This window comes from Mustela erminea, chromosome 18 (assembly GCF_009829155.1).
Source record: "Mustela erminea isolate mMusErm1 chromosome 18, mMusErm1.Pri, whole genome shotgun sequence".
Classification (NCBI taxonomy): Eukaryota; Metazoa; Chordata; class Mammalia; order Carnivora; family Mustelidae; genus Mustela; species Mustela erminea.
Genome location: NC_045631.1, coordinates 46301930 through 46323891, shown reverse-complemented (window position 1 = coordinate 46323891; position 21962 = coordinate 46301930). Strand labels below are relative to the sequence as shown.

The window sequence follows — 21962 nt, the reverse complement described above, 5'->3', positions numbered from 1 at the left end:
GACACTTGAGATGGGAAGGAAAAGGCCACCAGGCTGTCCTGGGTGGTGAAGCTAAAAGAACTCACTTTCCCTCACCTCTCTCCTGGGATACTGCACTATTCAGGGTCTGCACTCCCAAAGCCCCTTGTCCTGGGCTTCCTCCTAGCTATGGGTTTTGTCTGTACTGTGCTGTTTCCCAGTGAAATGTACCTGTACTCTGAATCCCTGCCTGTCCATGGCAGCTGCTCCATACCTCTTAAGGGCCTACTTCCATAAACTGGATAAAACACTAGAAAGAATCTGTGTCCGTGAGCTAAAAGGCAAAGGGCAGAGGGACCCCATGCCTTCAGAGATCATGACAGTGCCTGTGATCTCCTGGAGCGAACATTGCCTTGGTCTCCTGCCCCAGGAACTGGGTTAACATTTTGCCCATAGGGAAACTTCTGCCTGTAAAACCTCAGGGGAGGGGCAGGGGCCAGCGGCTGGCCTGGGAGGCAGGCAGAGTCCTGAAGGAGCTCTGAAACTCCACTGGCCCATCTGAGGGTAAGACTTTGTCCAGGCCGTCCCGTTCGCACCATTTCTATAAACCCCAAAACTCTTGCCTCAAAGAACCAAATCTACCCAAAATATTAGAGGCCCAGGCTTGGCCCTCATTTGGGAAAACTTCCCTACTCACCCAGATGGCGTGTCTTCGAGGAATGAGAGCTGGCTTACAGGCAGAGGCGGTCACCTGGCACCGAGTCTCGAAGCAGGATGAGGCCAGCTCAGCAGCCCAGAGGGTTGGGGGCCGCGGTTAGCACAGTCCTGCTGTAGAATTTATCCGGTGACTGGGACTGCTTCTTAGAACAATGTCCATCCTTCTCCTGCCCTCCTCCTAGCCTGCTGTTGACAGGGACCCAGGAGCCATGGCGGCCTCCACACTGGCCAGCAGTTGCCCCAGTAACAGTGTCCAGCACCCCTTGTTTTGCCCTCGGGCCTGTCACAAAGCCCCTCTTCTCCCGGGGGCAGAGCACCAGCCCTCTGCACGGGAGCCCACATCTTGCAGCCCAGCACAATGGGCTCCCACGGAGTACACAGTGTTTCTTATTGTGGCATAAAATGCCATAAAGTCAGAACAAAGACAGAGCCCAGAGCCTTGATGGGCCTGCTGCTTCCTGCCGGGCAGAGAATACAAGTGATTGTTTAAAAGCCAGGGGTGAGGCAAGTGGCCAATTAGCACGGCCTTCACCCCCACGGTTTGTAAATGTGATTCTCGGACCCTCAAAATGGGCTTCTGCAGTTCAGATCAATTGCAGAAAGGAAGCAAGGCTGCTCCCAGGGCCAAATTTAGAAGCCCTGAATCACCAGCCAAGGTGACCTGTGTTCTCTTTGCCCGTCTTTAGGACAAGGCTAAGCACCTACCCCCGCCTCCCCGCCCCAGGTGCTGAATATCAACACAGCCCTCCGCACCTCTGCCCCTTTAAGGTGATGTAAGGGATTCCCAGAACTTTCTGGAGAGCGGGGAATTAGACATCTGTTCACCATTGCTTTGGAAAAAACAATTCAATTTTCATTGTCTTTTTTCTCACAGTTGTCAAGAAATTACCCACAACCCAGACCGGAAGAAAATGAAAGTAGGTTTGGGGGTCAGTTCTGCCATTTTGAGGGTGTTTGCTAATTGATTCTTTTTCTGTCACTGTGTCAAACCTCATACTGTGGAAGGAAGTAATGACCACCACCCGGAGGCAAAAATAACCCCAAGAAGCTTGGGAAGCTCTAGCCGCTGAGGTCAGGAAGGCGAGTCCCAAGTCCGCTGGACACGGAGCAGATAAGGATTTTAATTCATCCTGAAAGGGAGGACGAGGGCCAGCGAAAGGGAAGATGGTGTTGTCAGGCATGACCTGCTGCAGGCTTCTTCCCCTTTCCCTTGGCGGTGATTTTTCCAGCATCCAGTCCTTGGGGAGCTTCTTGTTATCTTCTAAATCCTGGAAGGGTGCTGCTATATAGCCACTCCGGGAAGGGACCCCGCTCCTAGCTCAGGAGCAAGTGGCCACCGAGCTTCTCCCCCTGCGGCCGGGTCACGTAGGTCCGCTGGATTCACAGGTTGAGCATGGCAAACAGGTCTTCTGAGAAAGATCCCCCAAAGGAGGGCAGGACAGCTGTCTTCCAACAGGTTCGTGATCCCATTAGAAAACCCAGCTGAAGAGGATGCGCTTAAGGAAAGCAGGAGGGCGTGCGGCCAGGCTCAGGAGTTTCTCCCGCAGCAGGGAGAATAAACATCGCCGTGGACCAAGGGGGTGTGTGTGACAATTCCATCTCCAGAAATTCTTCAGGGGAGGAATCTTAACAACTGCGTGCCCGAAGGCAGGTTTAAGATTTAGGAGAGTGATCCCCACACTGGCTTTGCCATCAGAATCACCCGGGTAATTTGCCAGAAAAATTCGAATTCCGCCCCACCCCCCACCCCCACCCCACGCCGCAGAGATTCGGATTCAGACCCCGCGGTGGGCCCCTGGTTATCCCCACGCGGCCCGACCCGGGGATGCTGTGGGGCACCCCCGCTCCCCATAGGCCGGCCCGGAGAAGCTGGGCCAGCTCAAAGCTCCACAGGGTGGGGCCCAGATTACGACCCTCGAGAAGCCAATTTATTATTCAGGGCACGCAGTGCTGAGAACCCAGCTGACGGTTTTCGAAGAAGCAGGGAGGGGACGCTTGCCTCCGTTCACAAAAGGACCCCGGAGCGCCAGCCCTGGGCGCGAGCACGGGCTCCGTCCACGCCCGGTGAGGGGCCCGGGGCGCATCCGGGGCTGCTGCTCCCCCTCCGGCAGCCGGGAAGGGTGCGAGCGGGAAGATCTAGAAAAGACCTTTGTGTCGGGGAAGGCTCGTCTGCGCCTCGCTCGCGGGTCCCAGCGGCGGCCTTCGGCGGGAGCCCCAGCTCCGAAAGGGTGCGGCCGCGAGCCGACCTCGGAGAGCAGCGGGAGGCCCCCGCGGCTCGGGGCAGGGTCTTGGCGGCGCCCCTCCCCCCATCCCCCTACCCCCGCCCAGCCCCGGCGGCGCCGGCGGCTCTTCCCGGTCCCGGGAAACCTGCGGCCCGCGCGCCCCGCGGTTCGGCTGGGCGGGGGCGACCCCTAGTGCCCAGCGCGGGCCGCTGTCGCCTTGCTGTGTCCGGGACCCAGCCTTTCCCCAGGGCGTCTGGCGTGGGCCGGGGGCGGAGGAGGACCTCCGAGCCCCGGCCGCAAGGGAAGGCTCCCCTCTCTGGAGGGCTGGAGAAGAGCATCCCTGGGGCGCTGCTTACAAAAACCAGTCACCGCGGAGGAGACCCGAGGGCCCTCCCTGCTAGTGCCGGGCGCAGCGCTGCTGCCCTCCTGCGTCGCTCAGAGGCAGGTGGTCCCACTGATCGTCGCCTGCCATCCCTCTTCGGGAAGCTGTAGGATCCGCCCCAATGTGGGAGCAGTCAGATCTCCCCTGGAATGGTAGGTCTACGTTCTCTCTACCTACCGCCAGCCCCGGACCACCCCGGATGCCGCCGGGGTAGAGGGGAGCCCCGCGCAGAGGGACCGTCCTGGCACGCTGGTCAGGTGCAGCCCTTGCCTACTTCCCGCCGGGGCTGCGATCAATCCAGACAAGCCAGGGCAGCCCGAGGCAGATGCCCCCGCCTCCAGGCCTCCCCCTGCCCACACTCTCCTCTGGTCCCCGGCAGCCTGGCCTGACTCACCTGGTTGGCGGAGCTAAGTCACAGCTGTGACCTGCTGCCCAGGCTGGGTTCAGGTGAAAAGGGAGGAAAAGACCAAACATCAGGGCCCACCAGGTCGCAGCAGGAGATGCCAGCCTCTTTGTGGCTCTGTGGTGACCCTGCCAACCTTCTTGCTGGGGAACCCCTCCCGAACATCTGGAACACACACAGGCCACAGGAAGCACCGAGGCAGAGGCAGCTAGAGGGAACCCTTGGGTGCGTGTGTGCCCAAGCCCCACAACTTGCCCCATGGCTCTGTGACCCAGCCCCCCCAACAGACGCTTCCCAGCTGGCACAGATGACTGTGACACAGCCAAGACCAAAGCCTGGGGGGGAACAATGCCTCCTGCAGCCATCCATCCAGGTGTGGACAGGGGCAGGCTTTCAGGTCTTCAGGACAAAGGCTGGGCCAGACCACCTTACCCCCACCTCCATACATGCAGGTCAAGGCAACTAGTACTGGGAGACAGAACAGGATAAGTGAGGGCTCAGGGACAGCTCATGGGGCTTCCCTGTAGCAGAGGTAGAGGCTGAGAGGGTCCTAGTAGGAATGGGGGGATGTCGATTGCTCCTGCCCTTTGCCCTTGAGTGGTTTCTAGATAGTCTGGGAGCACTCACTTAAGCCAGTGGGAAAAATATATTGAAAACAATTTCCCCCAGGAATAAAGACCACCGCCCCCAAACTCTATCTCCTCCACTGGGACCCCACTGCATTCCCACTGCCTCTCTGCTCCCCTTCCTCCCATCACATGACCCTCTCTACCTCCAGTCATTGGGTCTCTGAAAGATTTCTTAAAGACCTAAGTCAGCCCTCCCCCCAATTCTCTGCGAAGTTAAGGAAAGGGGCGTTCATGTGGGGGCGTTACCCTGAGAGGAGGCAAGACTCCCCAGGGGATTCCGCGCACAAACACTTGCAGCGCTGGTCAGGTGAGGATGCGGACCTAGATACTTCTGTTGGGGGGCTTGCGGTCTTTCTGCACTGGTCTGGCTAGAAGCTCCAAGGGGCATTTGAGGATTTCAGAGAGAGCAGGCCTCTGTTACTCACACTGTTCCAGGCATCGTGGCAAGTGTGTGTGTGTGTGTGTGTGTGTGTGTGTGTGTGCGTGCGCGTGTGTGTGTGTGTGCGCGTGCACTCGCACGTGCCCATCCAGGGCTGGAGTGGGGGCAGAGCTCACCGTCCACCATGGCTCTCCAGCCTGAAACACCTTCTTGCTTTCCAGATTCTGAGCTGGGGGATAGAAATGACAGCGGCAGCCACATTGTCTAGCAAGGGAGCTGGCCCCTCTGGAGCTCTGCGATGACATCTCCTCACAGCCGCTTTTTCTATGTCCCCATGTGCCTCCCTCCCGCCTCCTCTTTACTGAAACTGAAACCACAGTGTTTACAGTTACCGTTTTCACCCTGTGTCCCTCTGTCCTCGGGGTCTGGCTTGAGCATTAAGGACAGCAGCAGGGACCCGCGGCAGTCCCCAACAGCACAAGTCGGGAAGCCGGCGCTTCTTGAGTCCCCACCGGTGGCCCTGCTGCTGTCCCCCCCACCCTGCCCGGAGCCTGAAGCACCAGGCACCTGGCAGCCCTGGCAGCCCCGCAGCCTCTGTACGGGGCGCCCGTTTAGGCCTCCCTCCACCCTGAGTGGAATCCGGCCACGTCTTCAATAAAATGACTTTATTCACCTAGCTTCCTTCTGTGCTCTTTTTTTTTTTTTTTTGGTCTCTATTCCCCTATTTACACCTTAGAGCCCAAAGACCAGATCAACATGTGAGGTTAAAAAAAAAAAAAAAAAGTCAGGGGCTCCAGGGTGGTTCAATGGGTAAAGTGTCCCTACACTTGATCTCAGCCCAGGTCTTGATCTCAAGGTCATGAGTTCAAGCCCTGCATTGGGCTCCATGCTGGGCTTAAAAAAAAAAAAAAAAAAAAAAAAAGGGTCAGGGATGGTTAGTGAGAAAACTGAGTGCGTGCTTAGGAGAGAGACAAAGATAAGTCAAAAAATAAAGATGGAGGGAACAAAGTACGGATCGGTGCAAAAACATGATGCTGAAGGAAGCCAGACACAAAGATCGACATGGTGTATGCTTCGATTTACACGTAATTTCTAGAAAAGGCAAAACTGTAGAGACCGATCAGTGGTTGCAGGGTTGGGACTAGGAGAGACCGCCTGCAGATGGGCTCCGGAGGATCTGGGGGCTGCTTCCAGGACTGGGTCCTGGGGAGGATTCTCCGATGTCATAAGTTTACTAAAGCTCAATGACCTGCACGCTCGCAATGTGTACGCCCTGTGGCGTAACTGTAAGGTGGGCTTTCAATACATTTTCTTTAAAAATGGAGGAAGGAACAGAGAATGAGAGAGAGAGAGGAGGGACAGAGAGGGATAATGAAGAGAAAGAGGGGCTTCTCCCTCCCACCTTCAATACCAGGAGCGGCCATTGTAGATTTTGCAGCAAAGAGGGTTTTGCCCAAGAGGAACAGTGCTGCCAGCAGGGTTTTAGGAATTCTGGACTTGATTTAATTCCCTCTAAATCTTGTCGGTCCCTGACATGCTCCACATTTAACTCCACATTGACTCTCTTCCTGAGAACTGGTGGATATAGCCAGGCAGCCTAGCGCCAAGATCCAAGAGCAAAGCAAAGGGACACCCTCGAGTGTTAACAGAACCTAAGAGCCATTCCAGTTGAAAACATCTCCCTGGGCGCCTGGGTGGCTCAGTGGGTTAAGCCGCTGCCTTCGGCTCAGGTCATGATCTCAGGGTCCTGGGGTCGAGTCCCACATCGGGCTCTCTGCTCAGCAGGGGGCCTGCTTCCTCCTCTCTCTCTCTGTGATCTCTTCCCTTCCTCTCTCCTACTGTGATCTCTCTCTGTCAAATAAATAAAATCTTAAAAAAAAAAAAAAAAGAAAACATCTCCCTGATGTCAAACAAACAGACAAAACTCCTAAAACCTCAAATTCTTCCATTCACAAACGCAGCTCCAAGCTCTAATCATTCTATGAGAAAATGGGCCTTTATTTTTCAACTGGACTCCCAGGTTGACTGAAGATGAAAGATTTGTCCAGGAGTCAACGTTGAGAAACATCTATGAAGGAACAATGCATATTTAAAACTAAGCTGTATGGGCGCCTGCGTGGCTCAGTGGGTTACAGCCTCTGCCTTTGGCTCAGGTCATGATCTCAGGGTCCTGGGATCGAGCCCCGCATTGGGCTCTCTGCTCAGCAGGGAGCCTGCCTCTCCGCCCCCCCGCCACGCCTGCCCCTCTGCCTACTCGTGATCTGTCTGTCAAATAAATAAAATCTTAAAAAAAAAAGTTGCATAGAGAGCTTGATGGAATCTGGGGGGCAGGTGTGTATAAATGTTCTTTTTTTTTTTTTTTTTAAAGACTTTTATTTTTGACAGACACAGCAAGAGAGGGAATACAAGTTGGGGGAGCAGGAGAAGGAGAACAGGCTTCCCGCAGAGCAGGGAGCCCAGTGCAGGGTTCAGTCCCAGGACCCTGGGATCATGACCTGAGCTGAAAGCAGACGCTTAATGACCAGGCCACGCAGGTGCCCCCACGTAAATGTTCTAACGGGCTAAGTCTGCTGTAAGACGTGACAGTGTTTGGGGCAGCTACCCTGAGACCCGCCCAGGTTCCCATCAGCTAATATTGGGTTGTTGAAAATTATTTCAAGGGCTGACCCAGGAAACCAGGAGTGCTTCCTTAGAGGTTGACCTGGGTGGGGTGCGGTGCGGGGAGACATGACTGGACACACCACAGAACTGATGTCTACCTGCACCATTAATTCCACATCATGATGGCCCAGGGGTCTGCTGATGGGGCTTCTCATAGCTAGAGGTGCCCAAAGAATCAAGTTGCATTTATTAAAAGACCCTGGTGGGGGTGCCTGGGTGGCTCAGTAGGTTAAAGCCTCTGCCTTCAGCTCAGGTCATGATGCCAGGGTCCTGGGCTTGAGCCCTGTGAGGCAGATCTTAACTCTGTGTGACATGAGAGGAAACCTGTATTAGAGTTCTCCAGAGAAACCGAGTCAGGAGGATAGATTTATAAATACGTAGAAAGAGATTTATTATGAGGGATTGGCTCACACCATTATGGAGGCTGAGAACTCCCACCTCCTGGCCGTCGGCCTGCTGAAGTCCCAGGCAAGCCAGGGAGGTCCTTCTGCTTCAGACCGGCAGCCCTGAGTAGCAGGGAGCCAACACTCTTAAGTCCCAGCCCAAGTCTGAAGGCCCAAGAACCAGGACAACCGATTCTCCAGGCCACGAGAGGATAGAAGTCCCTTCTCCAGCAGAGAAGAATTCACCCTTCCTCTGCCTTTTTGTTGCACTCAGGCCCTCAACAGACTGGGGAACGCCCCCCCTCCTGCCAGAGGGAGAAACTCTTTACTCAGTCTACCCATTCAAACACTAATCCCTTCTGGAAACACCCGCCAGGACACACCCAGAAATAATACTTTTCCAGCTTATTCTAATGCTCTCCAGCTTATCTTAAATGGACCCATAAAATTGAACCATCACAAACCTGACCTGAGGCGAGTTATGTGCTGTGGCCAAGTTTATAAGGTGAAGTCTGTCTGGTGGCCAAGGCCAAGCTCCTGGCCCTGCCTGAGAGAGAGGGTAACATCCTTAACCAACTCCAGAAGGGGGAATAGGTGGTCACCAGAGCCCGCGGGATGGGGGCAGGGAGCCCTTATGGAGGAGAAAAGGGCCTTGAAGGATGGGGGGCAGGCAACCAGAGAGATGGTGGAGGGAAGAGCAAGTGGGGGAGTGTACACAGATAAGTGGTGCGGTGGGAGCAGGTGGCTAGAAAAGGTTCATCGGGCAGGGGAGCCAGGGGCCATGGGGGCCAAGACCCGGAGCAGAGAGTCCACACATAGGCAGCTGGGAGCTTCTGTAGCCACAGCTCAGGCTGGTGTGAGATGTGGAGAGAGGGAGCTAGAACAGCAGGGGCAGGAGGAAAGAGGGTAGGGTACCCTCGGCTACAGTGCCTTGGGTGAGTCAGCTCTTCTCGAGGGGGCTGATAGGAGCTTTAAAATGTCCAGGGCCCTGGAAATGCCTAAAGCATCAACCAAACCCTCACCTCATTTCTCTGCATTCAATGCCATCCTGTACATTGTAGTCCATGGTCCTACCCCAGCCAAGGCTGCCCAGGTCTCCCTCCTCCCCTGCTTTGGAGTGGAAGCCATGCAAGACCAAAAGGAAAGCGGTCATTCTCAGCCCTGAAATTCACAAGAAGCTTCTGAAATGCTCAGCAGAGGTAATAACTTGAGACAACATTCTCGAGTGTCAGAGCCAAGATCCCAGGGGCTCTCCAGGCTCCTTGCTGGTCCCACCACAATCTCTATAGCCGGGGGTTGGGGGGCTCTGCGAAGAGGTGGCATGGTAAGTCCTTCCCCTCTTGTGCCTCCATTCCTCATTTGTAAAGGGGGACAACAGCCCCTACTTCGTGTGTGTGTGTGTGTGTGTGTGTGTGTGTGTATAGGGGGTGCCTGGGTGGCTCAGTTGGTTCTGACTCTTGATTTCAGGTCACAATCTCAGGGTTGTAAGATCAAGCCCCACGTCAGGCTCAGCGCTGGCCATGGAGCTACTTAAGATTCTCTCTCTCTCTCCCTCTCCTTCTGCTCAGCCCCCTATTAAAAAAGAAAGAAAGAAAGAAAGAAAAGAAAGAAAGAATAGGGCTGTGCCTAGTAATTGTCCTGAGTCCCCTATAGCACCAGTGTGGGGAACGACACCATCCAAAAGTTTCCCACATCCCAGAGAGAGACACAAAAGGGCAAACGAAGGGCATCTTTGCACGACCCAGCAGGGACATGCAATGACCAAGGACCAGGTCCCTGGACATGCCGCAGGACCACAGAGCTTAGAGGTCCCAGGGAAGAACCAGGAGAACACCCACGGGAACAGAAAGCAGAATCTCCTGGAAATGGCTAAAACCAAACTCCTGCCATCTGATGATATCAGAAGATAGGCCATTTTTTTGCACAGGGTGCCAGCGACGAATCCATTTCCGGGGGTTGGGGACACCTGCTCTCTGCTTGGCTCTTCTCCTTCCCTCCTCCAGAGCTGGCCGCCCGCCTGCTTCTCAGGACAAGGGAGGATGGCTATCGACCGCTCAGGCGATGCTGACTCTGGTGGGAGTCGTGACATCACGCCGGAAGTCAGCCCTTTCCTGAGGCCCCTTGGCTGCCCGGTCCCCTAAGATAAAGGCCAGAACGTCTGGGCACTTTCATCTCCTTGTCCCCCCTTGAGGCCCCTCCCGATTTCCTCTCCTTTCCCCCTTTCCTCCTCCTGCCCCCCTTCCTCCAGGTCAGCCCTCTAGACGCAAAGCTCTACCTTGTGCCTGTGGCACACTCGCGGCAGGTGCTCAAGGCAGCTTGGCCAGGCTCAGCGGCCCTGCTCCAGGAAAGCCATGTGGTGTGGCTGGCTGGCTCCTCTCCCCTGCTGCCTCATAGTGCTGCCCACTGGGCCGGGCCGGCTCTGCCAGGACACCTGGGAGGAGGCCATCTCTGTCCTGACAAGAAGAGGCGGTGAGCCGACCTGACGCTGTTCTCTGGAGAGTGGCCCCGTCCTCTGGTCCATTCATGGATTCAGTGAGCTGTCACGGGACACCCCGGGGGCCAGAGCTGAGCCAGCTTAGCTCTGCAAGTGAAGGGTGGCCTTGGTGCTTGGTGTAGCGTGCCCTCTGGTCTGGGTCTCGGGGCACCCCAAGAGTGCAGGAGTGCTTACTTCTTACTGAACTGAAAAGAGTACGAAGGCAGGAGGCTGTGTACCCCACTAGAACCAGCCCTATTCCGGAGCCAGAAGATGCCACCCCCCAACCACGCTGGCCCAGAGCCTTCTTCCTGCCCTGATGGAGAACTGCCAGGGCATTCCCTTCCCCTCCTTGGGTGGACCCCAAGCAGAAAGGCTCAGAACAAGGTCTATGGGTGCCTGTGAAACTGTCTGAAATGCTTTTGGGTGGGGAGCAGGGCTCTGGTGAGGACGACAGCCCCGGAGGGAAGGAGAGGGGAGCCAGGACAGGCATTTCTGGAATGATTTAAACATCTCGGCACTCACCAACACTACCCCCAGGCAGCCCTGGGTGCCTCAGCTGCTCCTCCCACCCCCTGGGATCCTGTGACCCTGCCTTCACCCCTCAGTTTCGCCCCCCTCCTAGGGCAAGGGTCAGCAGCCCGCTTCCCAGAGGGCCTCTGGCCCGGGGGGTGGGGGCGGAGGGGGTGCTCCCTGCCTGGTGCATTGGTCTTTGAGCTGCACACAATGGCAGGGCACTTACCTCCCAGAGAGAGCCGTTAACCAATATGGAGAGCAAATCACTTCAGGGTGAAGTGGATTAATCATTAAGCCCCCCCCCCCATGGGAGAGGGGCGCACTCCCCAAAGTGACCAGATCCATCTGTGGGGCCCTGCTGCTGCCCATCAGGAGAGTCGCTGCTGGGGCTCCAGGGGCGGGAGAGAACAGAAGGAGGGCGTCTAGCTTGTCTCAGTCATGGACTCTCCAGCAGCACCCCGCAGCCTCCCCAGCTCAAAAACAGGCACCCCATTTACCCTGCTGTCCAGGCCCAAAAGCCCGGGACTTGTCAGCGTGTATCTATTCCTATGGTTTAGGTTTAGGCCTTGAACCACATGGTGGTATTACCCACTCAGAACAATAGAAACTTCTTTTAAAAACTCACGAATGAGGTAAAGCATGTGTGCAACCCACGCACGCGTCCAGAGCATGACCACGGCCAAGGCAGCGATCCACACCACCGTCCTCAGGGGACAGTGGGATTGGGGCTTCCTACAACACCGGGAATAACATCCATCCTTTCTACCAGGGCCTGCATGGCCTGGGGCAATCCAGCTCGTTCCCCCCACCCCCGACTCCCCTTCCCGGCCTTCCAGCCAGCCTGGCCTCCTAGCTGGGCCTCTGCAGGGCAGGGGCCACCATGGGGGGGGGGGGCCCTCCCACCACCATGCCTCCACCTGCCTAGATGCTCGCATGGCTCATTCCCTCATCTCCTTCAGGTTCATCTCCCTTCCTCTGACGAGCCCCTACCCCACCACCCACCCCAAACACACACCCCCCCTCCCATGGCCAGTTTCAGCCCGCAGGATGGGCATAGTTGTCCATCACCTCCTAGCAGAGCCTTCTCTCTCGGTCACCAACTCTAGTATCCTGAGTGAATACTGGTAGGAGGGAGGCCCTGAGAGCCCCTGCCTCGGCTCTGGTGGTTTCAGAGCCCAGACTCCGCAAGGACAAATGTGCGCCAGGGCTGGCCTGGGCACCTCAAATACTCCCCCCAGGGAACCACAGCCTCCAAATAACATTAGCAGTGGGCCTTATAGGGCACTTACTGTGTGAGCTCGGAGCCTCTGGGCTCGCTGCCTGACACAGATGATCTCATTTAATCCTCAAATAGGCCCAGGAAGTGCGTCCAGTCCCCCCATCTCACACATGGTGAGAGGTGAGCCAAGCTGTCAGAGCTCACACAGCTGTCCCGGGGCTCCTGACTGTCACCGAGACACACTCATCCCCCGTCACAGACTACAGGGTGAGCAGGCCCAGAAAGGAAAGGGCCCGGAAAAAACAAGAGCGCAGGTGCCTCCGTGGGGCCAGCCCAGAGATGGAAGCAAAATGGCAGACTGCAGAAAGAACACACGACTCGAGCTCCACACACGACATTTCTCTGAGGCAGTGCGAGGAACAAGGCTGACAACAGAACAAAGCCGAAACCCACTCTCTCAAGCCTCTTAAAGGTGTGTTTTATTTGTTTGCTTTTCTTTTTTCTTTTCTTTTCTTGTTCCACAATAATGGCACATTAAAAAAATTAAGAACTACAAAAAAGGACCATGTCTTTGAGTCCGTGTTCACATTGTCCCGCGCCCCATGGCACAGGGACTGGCGGTCGCCCCAGCCCGGTCCAGGGATGGCCTCTTGGAAAGGCACTGAGTCAGCGCCCTGGGACTGGGCCCTTCCGGGAGCTGAGGCGCTGTTCCTCTGGGCCCCACTAGAGGGCGGTCTCCTGCTTCTGAGGCCCCAGGGCTCTGGCAACCCCCTCCGTCTCTTCCAACCAGAGCCAGGAGCTGGAAATGTTAGGGAACTTACTTTGGTCCCCACAGGGGACTCTTTAGGGATAGAGCCCTCCCCCAACCAGCAGGAGATGACACCTCAGCCCGGTCACCCCCTGGGGGTCAGGGTGTCTCTCCCAGTCCTGTTTCCAGCCCAGCTGACACGCCGGTGGGGCCCTGGTTCTCAGGCTTAACCCAGGCCCCTCCTCCATGCCCCATGGGCCACCCCAGCAGGCACAGGAGTGACAGATGCTTGGCCCCCTTAGCGGACACCCACCATGAGCAACAGGGCTCCCCAAACTCTGGGGCCCTGGCTCAGAAGGAAGGGCTACAGGAAAAACGGGAGGGGGGAGGGCAGAGGGGGTTCAGAGCCAAGGCTGCCAGGAAGGAGAGAAGCGACAGAGGCTAGCTGAGGGCCCAGGAGGATCCTCAGGCTCTGCAACGAGAAGGGGGTCCCATGACATGGGGTCAGCAGGCCTGGGCAGGGGGGCCTGGGGAAAAAGGGGCAGAAAGAGGCTTCCGTCCTGCTTCTGGTCACCATAGGGGCACAGGCCCAGGTGACAAGACCTTAGTCTCCCCCCAGAGGGAAACACCACGCTGCACTCAGCCAGGTCTCAGCCCAGCCCTCATGGGAGGGAGGGACCCCACCAGCCAGGCCCTGATCAGCCCCAGCTCCCAACAGTGGCTCCCAAAGTCACCCTCCATAGGCCACCTGGACTGGCAGCTGGTGGGGGGGCCTGGCTGACCCAGGGTCCGGCCTCCCCAATCCTCCTGTGCCCACCCTGCCCACCGCCCTTGGCTCTACTCCTGCTGCTCATTCATTTCCATGTCAGACACCAGAATGTTCTTCTCGGTGGCCTCGCCAGGGCCAGAGGCGCTGCGGCTGTAGCGGGCGCCCTCGAAGGCCCCACGCTCCGCACTCTGTCGCCGCCGGTAGAGGATCAAGGCCGCAGTCAGCAGGGCCAGGAGCAGCAGCACGGCCATCAGCACCACCACGAGGGCGGCCGGGTTCTCGGGGAGCGCTGCTGTAGCAAGCCCAATACTCAGTGGACAGGCCACGCTCCCGCCCCCCCGAAGCTCCCCACCACCCCCTGCTGCCTGGCATTGGGGCCAAGGTGGGAGAGGGCTCACCCCAGCCCTGCCTGGGAACTTACCTGATGGTGAGAAGCTGCTCTCCTCAGCTGCAAGGAAGAGGGAGGGACCCATTAATCACTGAAGTCCTGACAGTAATAATGAACCAACAGAGAGCACTTCCTGAGTGCCAGCCGCCCCGTTAGCTCACTTGATCTCGTAGGGGCTGCTATTATCCTCATCTGGCATCTGAAGAAACTGAGGCCATCGACTTTAAGGAACTTGCCCAAGGTCACAGAGTTGGTAAGTGGTTTGCCCGGGGCTTGAACCCTGCCCATGTGCCCTTAACCGCTACAAAATGACAGGTTTGCTGTCTCGTTTGGAAATCTGTAGGAAGGGCCAGTCCCTTCTACTGACCCATTTATCCTGGGGGGAGGGTTCCGGCCCGGGCCTGTCTCTTCCGGCCCTCCCATATCCGCTGTGTCACTGGCAGGGTGAGACTCGAGCCCAGGGCCCAGGCCCAGCAGCGTCCGGCCAGTCGTGTGGGGGGCGGTAAGAGGCCAGTCCGCGGGCGCTCACCTCGGGGGAGCTTGCAGACGACGCCCATGGTAACGTTGGTGCAGGCACCCGGGCGCCAAAGGCCGCTGCTGCTCTGGATCCAGTAGCAGCTGTTGTGGCTCAGCATGCTGGGGCCCAGGCCAGGGGGCCCCCAGTTGGAGTAGTTCACAGCTGTGTTGTCCTGCCAGACCAGGATGCCTCCTGCGGGGAGGAAGACACTGAGGGCACCAGCGGGTGGAAGAGAGCAGGTTTGTTCTCGAACCAATGCTCATTCCCCCTCAATGAGCCCCGAGCCCCGCTGAGGCTCCCCCTACACCTGGAGAGGCATCCCCCTACAACTGGAGGCTTCCCCCGCTCCCTCCCGATGCCGCGCACAGGGTACCCACCTTTGGGGTTGAAGTTCATGCCCAGCCAGGCACCCCGACTCTGGCCCTCAGAGCTCTGCATGTGCTCCCAGACAAACACGTTCTCCATCTCATCCAGAATGGACAGGACCGCCCCACCCGCTGGACACAAGGGAGGCCCACATCAGGACAGACAGTAGTCCCCCTGGGGTAGCGGACCCACCCACCCTCAGAGAGGCCCCAGCCCTCTTCTCCGGTGGCCCAAGTGGAGGACGGTGTGGAGTGTGCCTCTGTGTGTGGGCGCCCGGGGCCCCCAACATGTAGTGCCACGCGTGGGCTCTGTGTATTGGAAACTGACGGGGCGCTTCTGTGTAAGTGCCACCTGCAGGCCGAGCGCAGCAGGGGGACAGTGTTCCTGGAGCCTCTAAGTGCTCAGGACAGGGGTCGCCACCTGAAATGGCCTGTGGGGGCTCTGGCCTGCACTGGCCCACCTCGCTGGCAGCGCTGCAGCGCCTCCTTGTGGCCCAGCAGCAGCTCCATGTGGAAGGAGTAGCAGTGCTCCCGGAAGGGAATCCACGCAGAGTCGGCCAGCCCTTGGGGACAGCTGCCATGGTAGCTTATTCTTCGGGGAGGAGGGGGCCCTGTGGGGGGTGCAGGATTGAGGAAGTGGCACGGAGTCCTCCCTGGGACAGCCTGCACCCTGCCCACCCCTCAGCCCCAGCCGCTGGCCGCTTACCGCCGCTCGCGCTGCAGACGGCCCCCTGCAACTTGGTGTCACAGCTGGCAGTGCGCCAGGCGCCGTCTACATCCACGTAGGCGCAGCCCCCTGGCTGCTGGGGCTCCCCGTCCTGCCAGCTTGCGTAGCTCAGCGGCTCCTCCGAGACCCAGGAGTACCGTCGGGAGCCCTGGGCAGGAGGGGGCCGTCAGGGTGGGAGGAAGGAGGGAGGGGCCTGGCGGGGGTGGAGGTGGGGGTGGGGGTGGGGAGCAGAGGCAGGTAAGGTAAGGCAAGGAGTTGGAGCGGGGGGTTGTTAATCAGGGAGTGGTCCCGGCCACTCCGGACGGATGAAGTTCAGGGGCCCACCTCCTCACTGGCCAGCCCGATCCAGAGTGGGGTGCGCAGCCCTCGGGCAGCCTGTGTGAGGAAGGCCTGGGTGTAGGGGTCAGGCACATGCGCCAGGCTGGCGTTGCGGCTCTCACACAGCAGGAGGGCGTCCTGCCAGCGAAGAGGCTTCTGCAGCAGCCGGAAGGTGCCGTTGAGGTAGGAGAGCTCAGTGCCCGGGGCAGGGGGCGACGCTGCTGGGGATGGGCTCAGGGAAGGGTCTACAGGGAAGGGGACAGGGCTCAGGCTGGGCTCTGCCTCCCTCACCCCATTCCCAGGCCTGAAGCTGGGGGAGCATCAGACACGGGGAGAGAACAGGTCTCCACTGGGCCCAGGGCCTGGCACGGACAGACAGTATTAGCCAGTGTTCCTACTAACACTTTCTTGCTGGTCCACAGAGGAGCAAGCGGGAGCCTTGACCCACTCCCACCCCGGGAACCCCTGTAGAACAGGATGGAGCTGTGGGGGCCTCAGACACACAACTTCAGGTTCCCTGACACCTAGCATGCCTGATGTCTAGCTGCCCCTGGTCAGCCCTCCAGACCCCCGAACCTTCTTCCTGAGACCCCTCGGTCCTCACTGCCTTTCCCTCTGATTGGTACCCGGTCTTTCTGTGATCTGCTTCCCAAACAGCTATTGGACTCTGGGGGTGACCCCAAGGACCCTGAGTCAGGGATCATGTTTCGTCATTCCTCCCTGCATGGCCCACAGCATCGGGCCCAGTGCTGACCTTCCCAAGGTCACGGGTGACGTGTACCTGCGCCCTTCTGGCAGATGAAGCCGTGTGTCTCCTCCGCGCAGCTCCGATCGTCCCAGCGGCCAGTGAGGTGAGCGGAGGGGCTGTGCAGGACCACCGCGCAGCTGGTCTGGGGGGAGGGAGCCGCTCAGGGGAGCGCCGGCAGCTCTGCCCTTGTGCCACTGCCCCCACAGGGCTGCCCTTGGAGGAAAGAGTCTGGAAGAGGGGGACCACCGTGCAGGTTTGGGGGGCGGGGAGCAGAGGGAGGGGCTTCCTCACCGGGATGTTGCCGCTGGGAGCAGGGCTGGGGCCAGAGGGCTCCCCAGGGGCCCAGTTGGTATACAGCAGAGGCTCCTGCTCCACCCACCGGAAGTCCCTCTGAGAGGCATGGAGGCCAATCCAAAGGTCAAAGGTCACATTGGGCAGGCTGGCTGTGATGAAAGCTACAGTCCCCCAGAAGAGAGAGTTATGAGCAACAGGACAGCCCCTTGCCCGCTCTGCTCTAGCCATGTATTTGGGGGGGGAGGGGGGGAGGGAGGGCCGTGTCAGAGGATACTGGGGACTTCCCATGGGCTGGCCCTACCTTGCTCTAAGGGGTTTGCAATGGTGACCAGCTGGGCCTCTTGCTGTTCACAGGAGAACTGTGCCTCTGACCACTTCACCCGGTCCTGGGGGTCCTGGCCCTGGATTCGGAAACACTGGGGCGGAGGGGGAGGCGTGATGTCCAGTTCTACCACCCTGGCCCGCAAACCCAGAAACTCATGCCGTATGGCCCTCAGCGGCAGGCCCTGGGGAGGCTGCTGGCGCTGAGGACAATAAACAGAACCAGGACATCTGGGGCCCCCCGAGCAAGGCTCTGGTGCCCTCTCAGCCTGGCACAGCACATTCATGTCCGCCGGCCCATGCTCAGGAGTCTATCAGCCACAGGAGGTCCTTGGGCCACCAAAGGTTCTACTACCTAGGACAACAGTACCTGAGCCATGCATGGGGACAAGGTTGGTCTGGATTTCAGCTAACCTTCCCATGGGTTGCCTGAACTCTCTTATTTTGTCCTGTGAACTTAACGTTCATCCGTAGGACTTCTGAATGATCTTTGTTTGGCAGCAGCTGGGTGGGAAATCTCTCAAATGGAACAGGAAAGATTTCCAGTGATTCCCCTCCTCAGTGTGATCGGGGCGGTTGGGGGGGCGGGGGAGAGAAGGAAGCTTTGGAGTCACAAAGACGGCCAGAGGACACGGGCAGGTCAGATTCCAGATCTGACTTAACCTTTCTGTAAAATGGGAACAAAAGTATCTGTCTTTTGAGGCCTCGTTAAGCGTCAAAGAGAACAGTGCCCAAGGAGAGAGTTAAGTGCTGAACAAGGGGGCGCTCTTACTGTCAGGATGAGTTGGAGCATCAGCTTACTGATGCCAGGGTCAGATTTGGGGGAAGAAAACGGTAAACCCAGAAATAATGCAAGAGTTTAGGGGAGGTTTATCACCAAGCCCTTGCATTTCATTTTAGAGAAGTAGTTCAGAGATAGTCCGAGGCCTCCTTTAAGTAACTAAATTTAGTCATAAAATTAGAAGCAGCGAGGTCACATCAATATCAGCAATGGAAGAGAAGAATCAGCTCCGTCCGCCAACCCGTGGGGCCTCCCTACCCCATGCAAGTGTACTAGGTGGTATGTCTGGGGCTGGGGGCCCTGCCCTCCAGGAGCTTAAAGCCAGGGGAGAGGCTGGCGATCACTTTGTCTCTCTACGCCCAGATGCTGCTGGGATGTAACAAAGGGCAGAGAACTAGGAAAGCAGAATGTCTGGGGCCAGGCAGCGAAGGGGCAGACAGCCTTGCGTACTTCAAAGGCTTCTGGCAGGGGAGTAACTGGTATTCCTACCATGATGCTGACACATCAAGAAAGAGACCAAGTGCATAAATACCATATATTCTGTTTTATATCCGGTGGAAGAAGCCACGAGAATAAATTTTTGGGAAAATGTAATGACATGAGAAAAGTGTTCAAAATAGAACACTGAAGGCGCCTAAGTGGCTCAGTGGGTTAAAGTCTCTGCCTTCAGCTCAGGTCATGATCCCAGGGTCTTGGGATCGAGCCCCACATCGGGCTCTCTGCTCGGCAGGGAGCCTGCTTCCCCTCTCTCTCTGCCTGCCTCTCTGCCTACTTGTGATCTTTCTCTGTCAAATAAATAAAATCTTAAAAAAAGAATAGAACATTGAGAAAGTGGATACAAAATCCTGTGATGTAGTAGGATCTCATTTAGGTGAAAAAGGCAGGAAGCAGAGTAACAAATATTCATAGGGCTTATTTCTGGAAAGGATGAGTGAGTTGTATTTTCTTTCTTTTTTTTTTTTTTTCCCCAACTTGTAATAATACGTGTATTACTTTTTTTAAGGTCGAAAAGGTATAATATGTGCTTAAATATTTTGAAGACAGTTAAGAGCTCCAGGACGCTAAGGGGCTGGCTACCCTCCAAGGCAGGACAAAGATTTACGGATTATAGGAGCTGGTGTTAACGAATCTAATCCTCACAATCCGGCTAAGTGGTTTTATCGCAGAGAAAGCACGGATGGGAGCTCAGACTCGTGATGCCAGCATGAACGAGAAAATAGTGCGCCTCTCTTCCTGGGACAAGCTCTTGTCGCCACTGGGTAAAAACAATGACAATCTAATCAGGTCTGATCAATCAGCCCAGGAGTGCCAAAGTAACTACTATAGGAGAGAAACCCGCTAGAAGGAACAGTCTGCAGACATGTCTAGAAACGTGTCCCTTCTGATTACTGTTACTGCCCCCAACTGTCCCATCTGCATGCTCTAAACCCTTGGGAAAAGAATTTCCTAAATGTTGTTTAAAAAAAAAATCCTTCAAAGACTTGCTCTTAAACCATCTTAATCAGGTCTTCTGATTAGTTTATGAGGCAGATTAGTTTAAAATACAGCAATGTACTGGCCAATTTTTACACAAAAACCTTTGTTTCATGGGTAGAAGGACTGAAAAACAAAGAAGGATGGACGGACTTTTCCATTTTTATGTATTTGCCTTTATGAGGCAACTTTTTCATCTACAATAACCACTAAACCCATGTTTTAAAGTAATTCGGACCTCAAACGAGACCTGTGAAGTCCCAAATCACGAAGTGTCAGATCGAAATTTTATAAAAAGAATGAAATATATGCAGTCACCTTGCTCTTACTAAAATTATTTAAAGGTGAGTAATTATTATAATTGATCATTTTTGAGTACTTTTCTCATACCACTAATAAAAATTTTTTTAAACTTAAAAATACTCGTTTTTCAGGGGCGCCTGGGTGTCTCAGTTGGTTAAGCATCTGCCTTCAGCTCAGGTCATGATCCCAGGGTCCTGGCTGGGTATAGGCAAGAAGCCATGACTTTGATGTTGCCAAAGAGCCAGGCCTCCTGAAGCTCGGCCTTCCCACGTTCACATCCTGTCCCCTGATACTACTGGGTGGTCCCTCCCCACCTCCTACCTTGTTGAGGAACTGGTTCCAGCCGGAGGGGCAGCCCCCTAGGGCCGTGGGTGGTAGGTCCGGGGGCTGGGGCTCTCCTGTGCTGTTACTGCGTTTACAGATGTAGGGCAAGGCAGTCAGGCACCTCTGGTCCCCCCAGTCCTCTGCAGAAAGAGGAGGGCAGTCACTCTAGCACAGGGCAGAGCCAGCAGCACCCTGGCCTCATGCCCAGTGAAGAGGACATGGGGGTTGGATGCCCGTGTCCAGCTCTGAACTCCGGTCCTCTGTGGCTGCTGAATCATGGGGCCAGGTCCCCACTCTGGGTCTAGCCCCTCTTGGGTTGTGGGAACAAAGAGAATGAGAAGAGACTTATAGGCCTCCCCAGGCTCACCACAATGACCCCAACATCAACCCTCTCCCCAGCTTCTGCACCCTCTCTGCCCCGCCCCCACCCTCACCTCGGCTGGCGGTCATGTACACACACTTCTTATCCTTGCCGATGGGCCGAGGTTTACCCGGTGCCCAGGAGATGAAGTTTATAATGGAACCATCGGTCCACCTGTAAGGACGCAGAACACAGATGACTCGCCCCGGTCCCAACCTCCGTGGCATACAGCAATGAAGGCCACCAAGATGGGGGGCAGGGAAGGGCCCGAGCCCAGGGGCTCAGTAGCTACAGGCTAAGTGTGAGGCCACTGAGCTCCGGGCCATTGGGGACCCAAAGACCTGGTGCGTCCAGGTAAGCCCCAGCCCTCCCTGGAAACTCGTTCACTAACTAGAGAAGCCTAAGAAGCCCAGAGCAGAGGTCCAAAGGCAACAGTGCCCTCAGATAGTCTTGTACTCCTGGTCTTTCCAGTCTCGAGCTCCCTCATGCATGGTAGGTGGCTACTGCATACAGAGAGGCCCCTCCAGAGGACACCGTATGTTCTTCCCCATGCCCTGAGGGGGACTTATCCATGAGTGGCCCCAGCATAACAGCAGCTGCCTTATTTGGTGCCCAGTTATGTGCTCGATGCTGTGCCAAGGACTTCGCACACCTTATTTCTAATCCTACCAGGCAGACCTCCTTATCTCATTTTTAGATGAGAAAATCCAGGCCCACAAAGGTTAAATCATTTGATCAAGGCCAAATCCACGTCTGTCTCTGTGGGCAGCCTCCCTAGTTCCCATCTGGGGTCCCGGCTGGCCATCCAGGCACGCCCCCCCCACCCCCCAGCTGCTGACCCTGGAAGGCTCCTACCTGAAACGCCCATCACTCTCTGCAGTGTGCAGGCCAATCCACCAGTGCTGCTCTTGGCCTGGGGACAACTGGGGAAACCCATCAGGCAGATAAGGGTTGGCAGGGCCTCTCCTCCCTGGGCCTGCCCTCCCACTGCCCGAGGGCCCAGGCTCACCCAGGGTGCTCACCTTCTGCAGGTTGTGCCCCAGGAAATCCAGCTCGGCCTGGCTGTGCACGGAGACCAGCTCGGCCTGGAACCACGTGCAGATGCGCTGCGCCTGAGCCCACGTGGAGTGGTGCTCGAAGAACTTGTACTCAGCCTCCTGGAAACGCAGCCACTCCCGCCGGCCTGCAGGGACAGTGGGAGTGCGGGAGCAGAGGCCAGGCTGGGGTTGCCCGCTCGAGCCCTGCGGACAGGGTGGGACAAGGCCCAGGCAGGTCCAAGGGCAGGCAGCAGGCGGGTTACGAACCCCTAAGCCCCCCTGCCCGACACCACTCCAGGCCCAAGCTTGCCCCTGCTTGGAGACGGAGGCCCACAGGACTCCAGGCACCCCAATTCCCCTTCTCTCAGCTCAAACCCCTAACTCCTTTCGTTCCATCCCGGGCAGGCCCGTCCCTGGAGGTGACACCCCTCACCCTCTTCGGACCCCCACGGAGAGTGTGTGGCCTGGGGGCCTTACCTTGTGGGCTGACGTCTGGCTCCCGCACATCTGTGCCTATGGGGACAACAGGGACACAGACGCTGCAGG

The 21962-nt window shown here is 57.0% G+C and overlaps 2 protein-coding genes and 1 long non-coding RNA gene across 6 annotated transcripts in view; 1 reads left to right on the top strand and 2 right to left on the bottom strand.

The window, feature by feature from the left end:
• The window catches only part of LOC116577742, a 31460-nt gene extending 28486 nt beyond the window's left edge, over positions 1-2974 (bottom strand). Inside the window, exon 1 of one of the 2 annotated variants that reach the window (XR_004280596.1) lies at positions 656-2974. This is a non-coding gene — a long non-coding RNA (uncharacterized LOC116577742). The remainder of the gene's footprint in view (positions 1-655) is intronic. The other variant, XR_004280595.1, reaches the window with a different exon arrangement.
• MARCHF10 (membrane associated ring-CH-type finger 10) overlaps positions 1-5360 on the top strand; it is an 85308-nt gene extending 79948 nt beyond the window's left edge. For both annotated transcript variants that reach the window (XM_032321379.1, XM_032321380.1), the window contains 2 exons: positions 1550-1592; positions 4912-5360. In XM_032321379.1, coding sequence (XP_032177270.1) covers positions 1550-1592; positions 4912-4958 — 90 coding nt within the window. In that variant the 3' untranslated portion in view covers positions 4959-5360. The remainder of the gene's footprint in view (positions 1-1549; positions 1593-4911) is intronic.
• A 6979-nt stretch (positions 5361-12339) lies between these two features.
• MRC2 (mannose receptor C type 2) overlaps positions 12340-21962 on the bottom strand; it is a 56678-nt gene continuing 47055 nt past the window's right edge. The window contains exons 16-30 of one of the 2 annotated variants that reach the window (XM_032319679.1): positions 21894-21929; positions 21402-21562; positions 21235-21302; positions 20453-20553; positions 20016-20158; positions 17118-17232; positions 16814-16977; positions 16556-16664; positions 15781-16019; positions 15436-15604; positions 15191-15340; positions 14742-14861; positions 14377-14556; positions 13881-13907; positions 12340-13751 (exon numbers count right to left, since the gene is read on the bottom strand). In XM_032319679.1, coding sequence (XP_032175570.1) covers positions 13528-13751; positions 13881-13907; positions 14377-14556; positions 14742-14861; positions 15191-15340; positions 15436-15604; positions 15781-16019; positions 16556-16664; positions 16814-16977; positions 17118-17232; positions 20016-20158; positions 20453-20553; positions 21235-21302; positions 21402-21562; positions 21894-21929 — 2006 coding nt within the window. In that variant the 3' untranslated portion in view covers positions 12340-13527. The remainder of the gene's footprint in view (positions 13752-13880; positions 13908-14376; positions 14557-14741; positions 14862-15190; positions 15341-15435; positions 15605-15780; positions 16020-16555; positions 16665-16813; positions 16978-17117; positions 17233-20015; positions 20159-20452; positions 20554-21234; positions 21303-21401; positions 21563-21893; positions 21930-21962) is intronic. The other variant, XM_032319680.1, reaches the window with a different exon arrangement.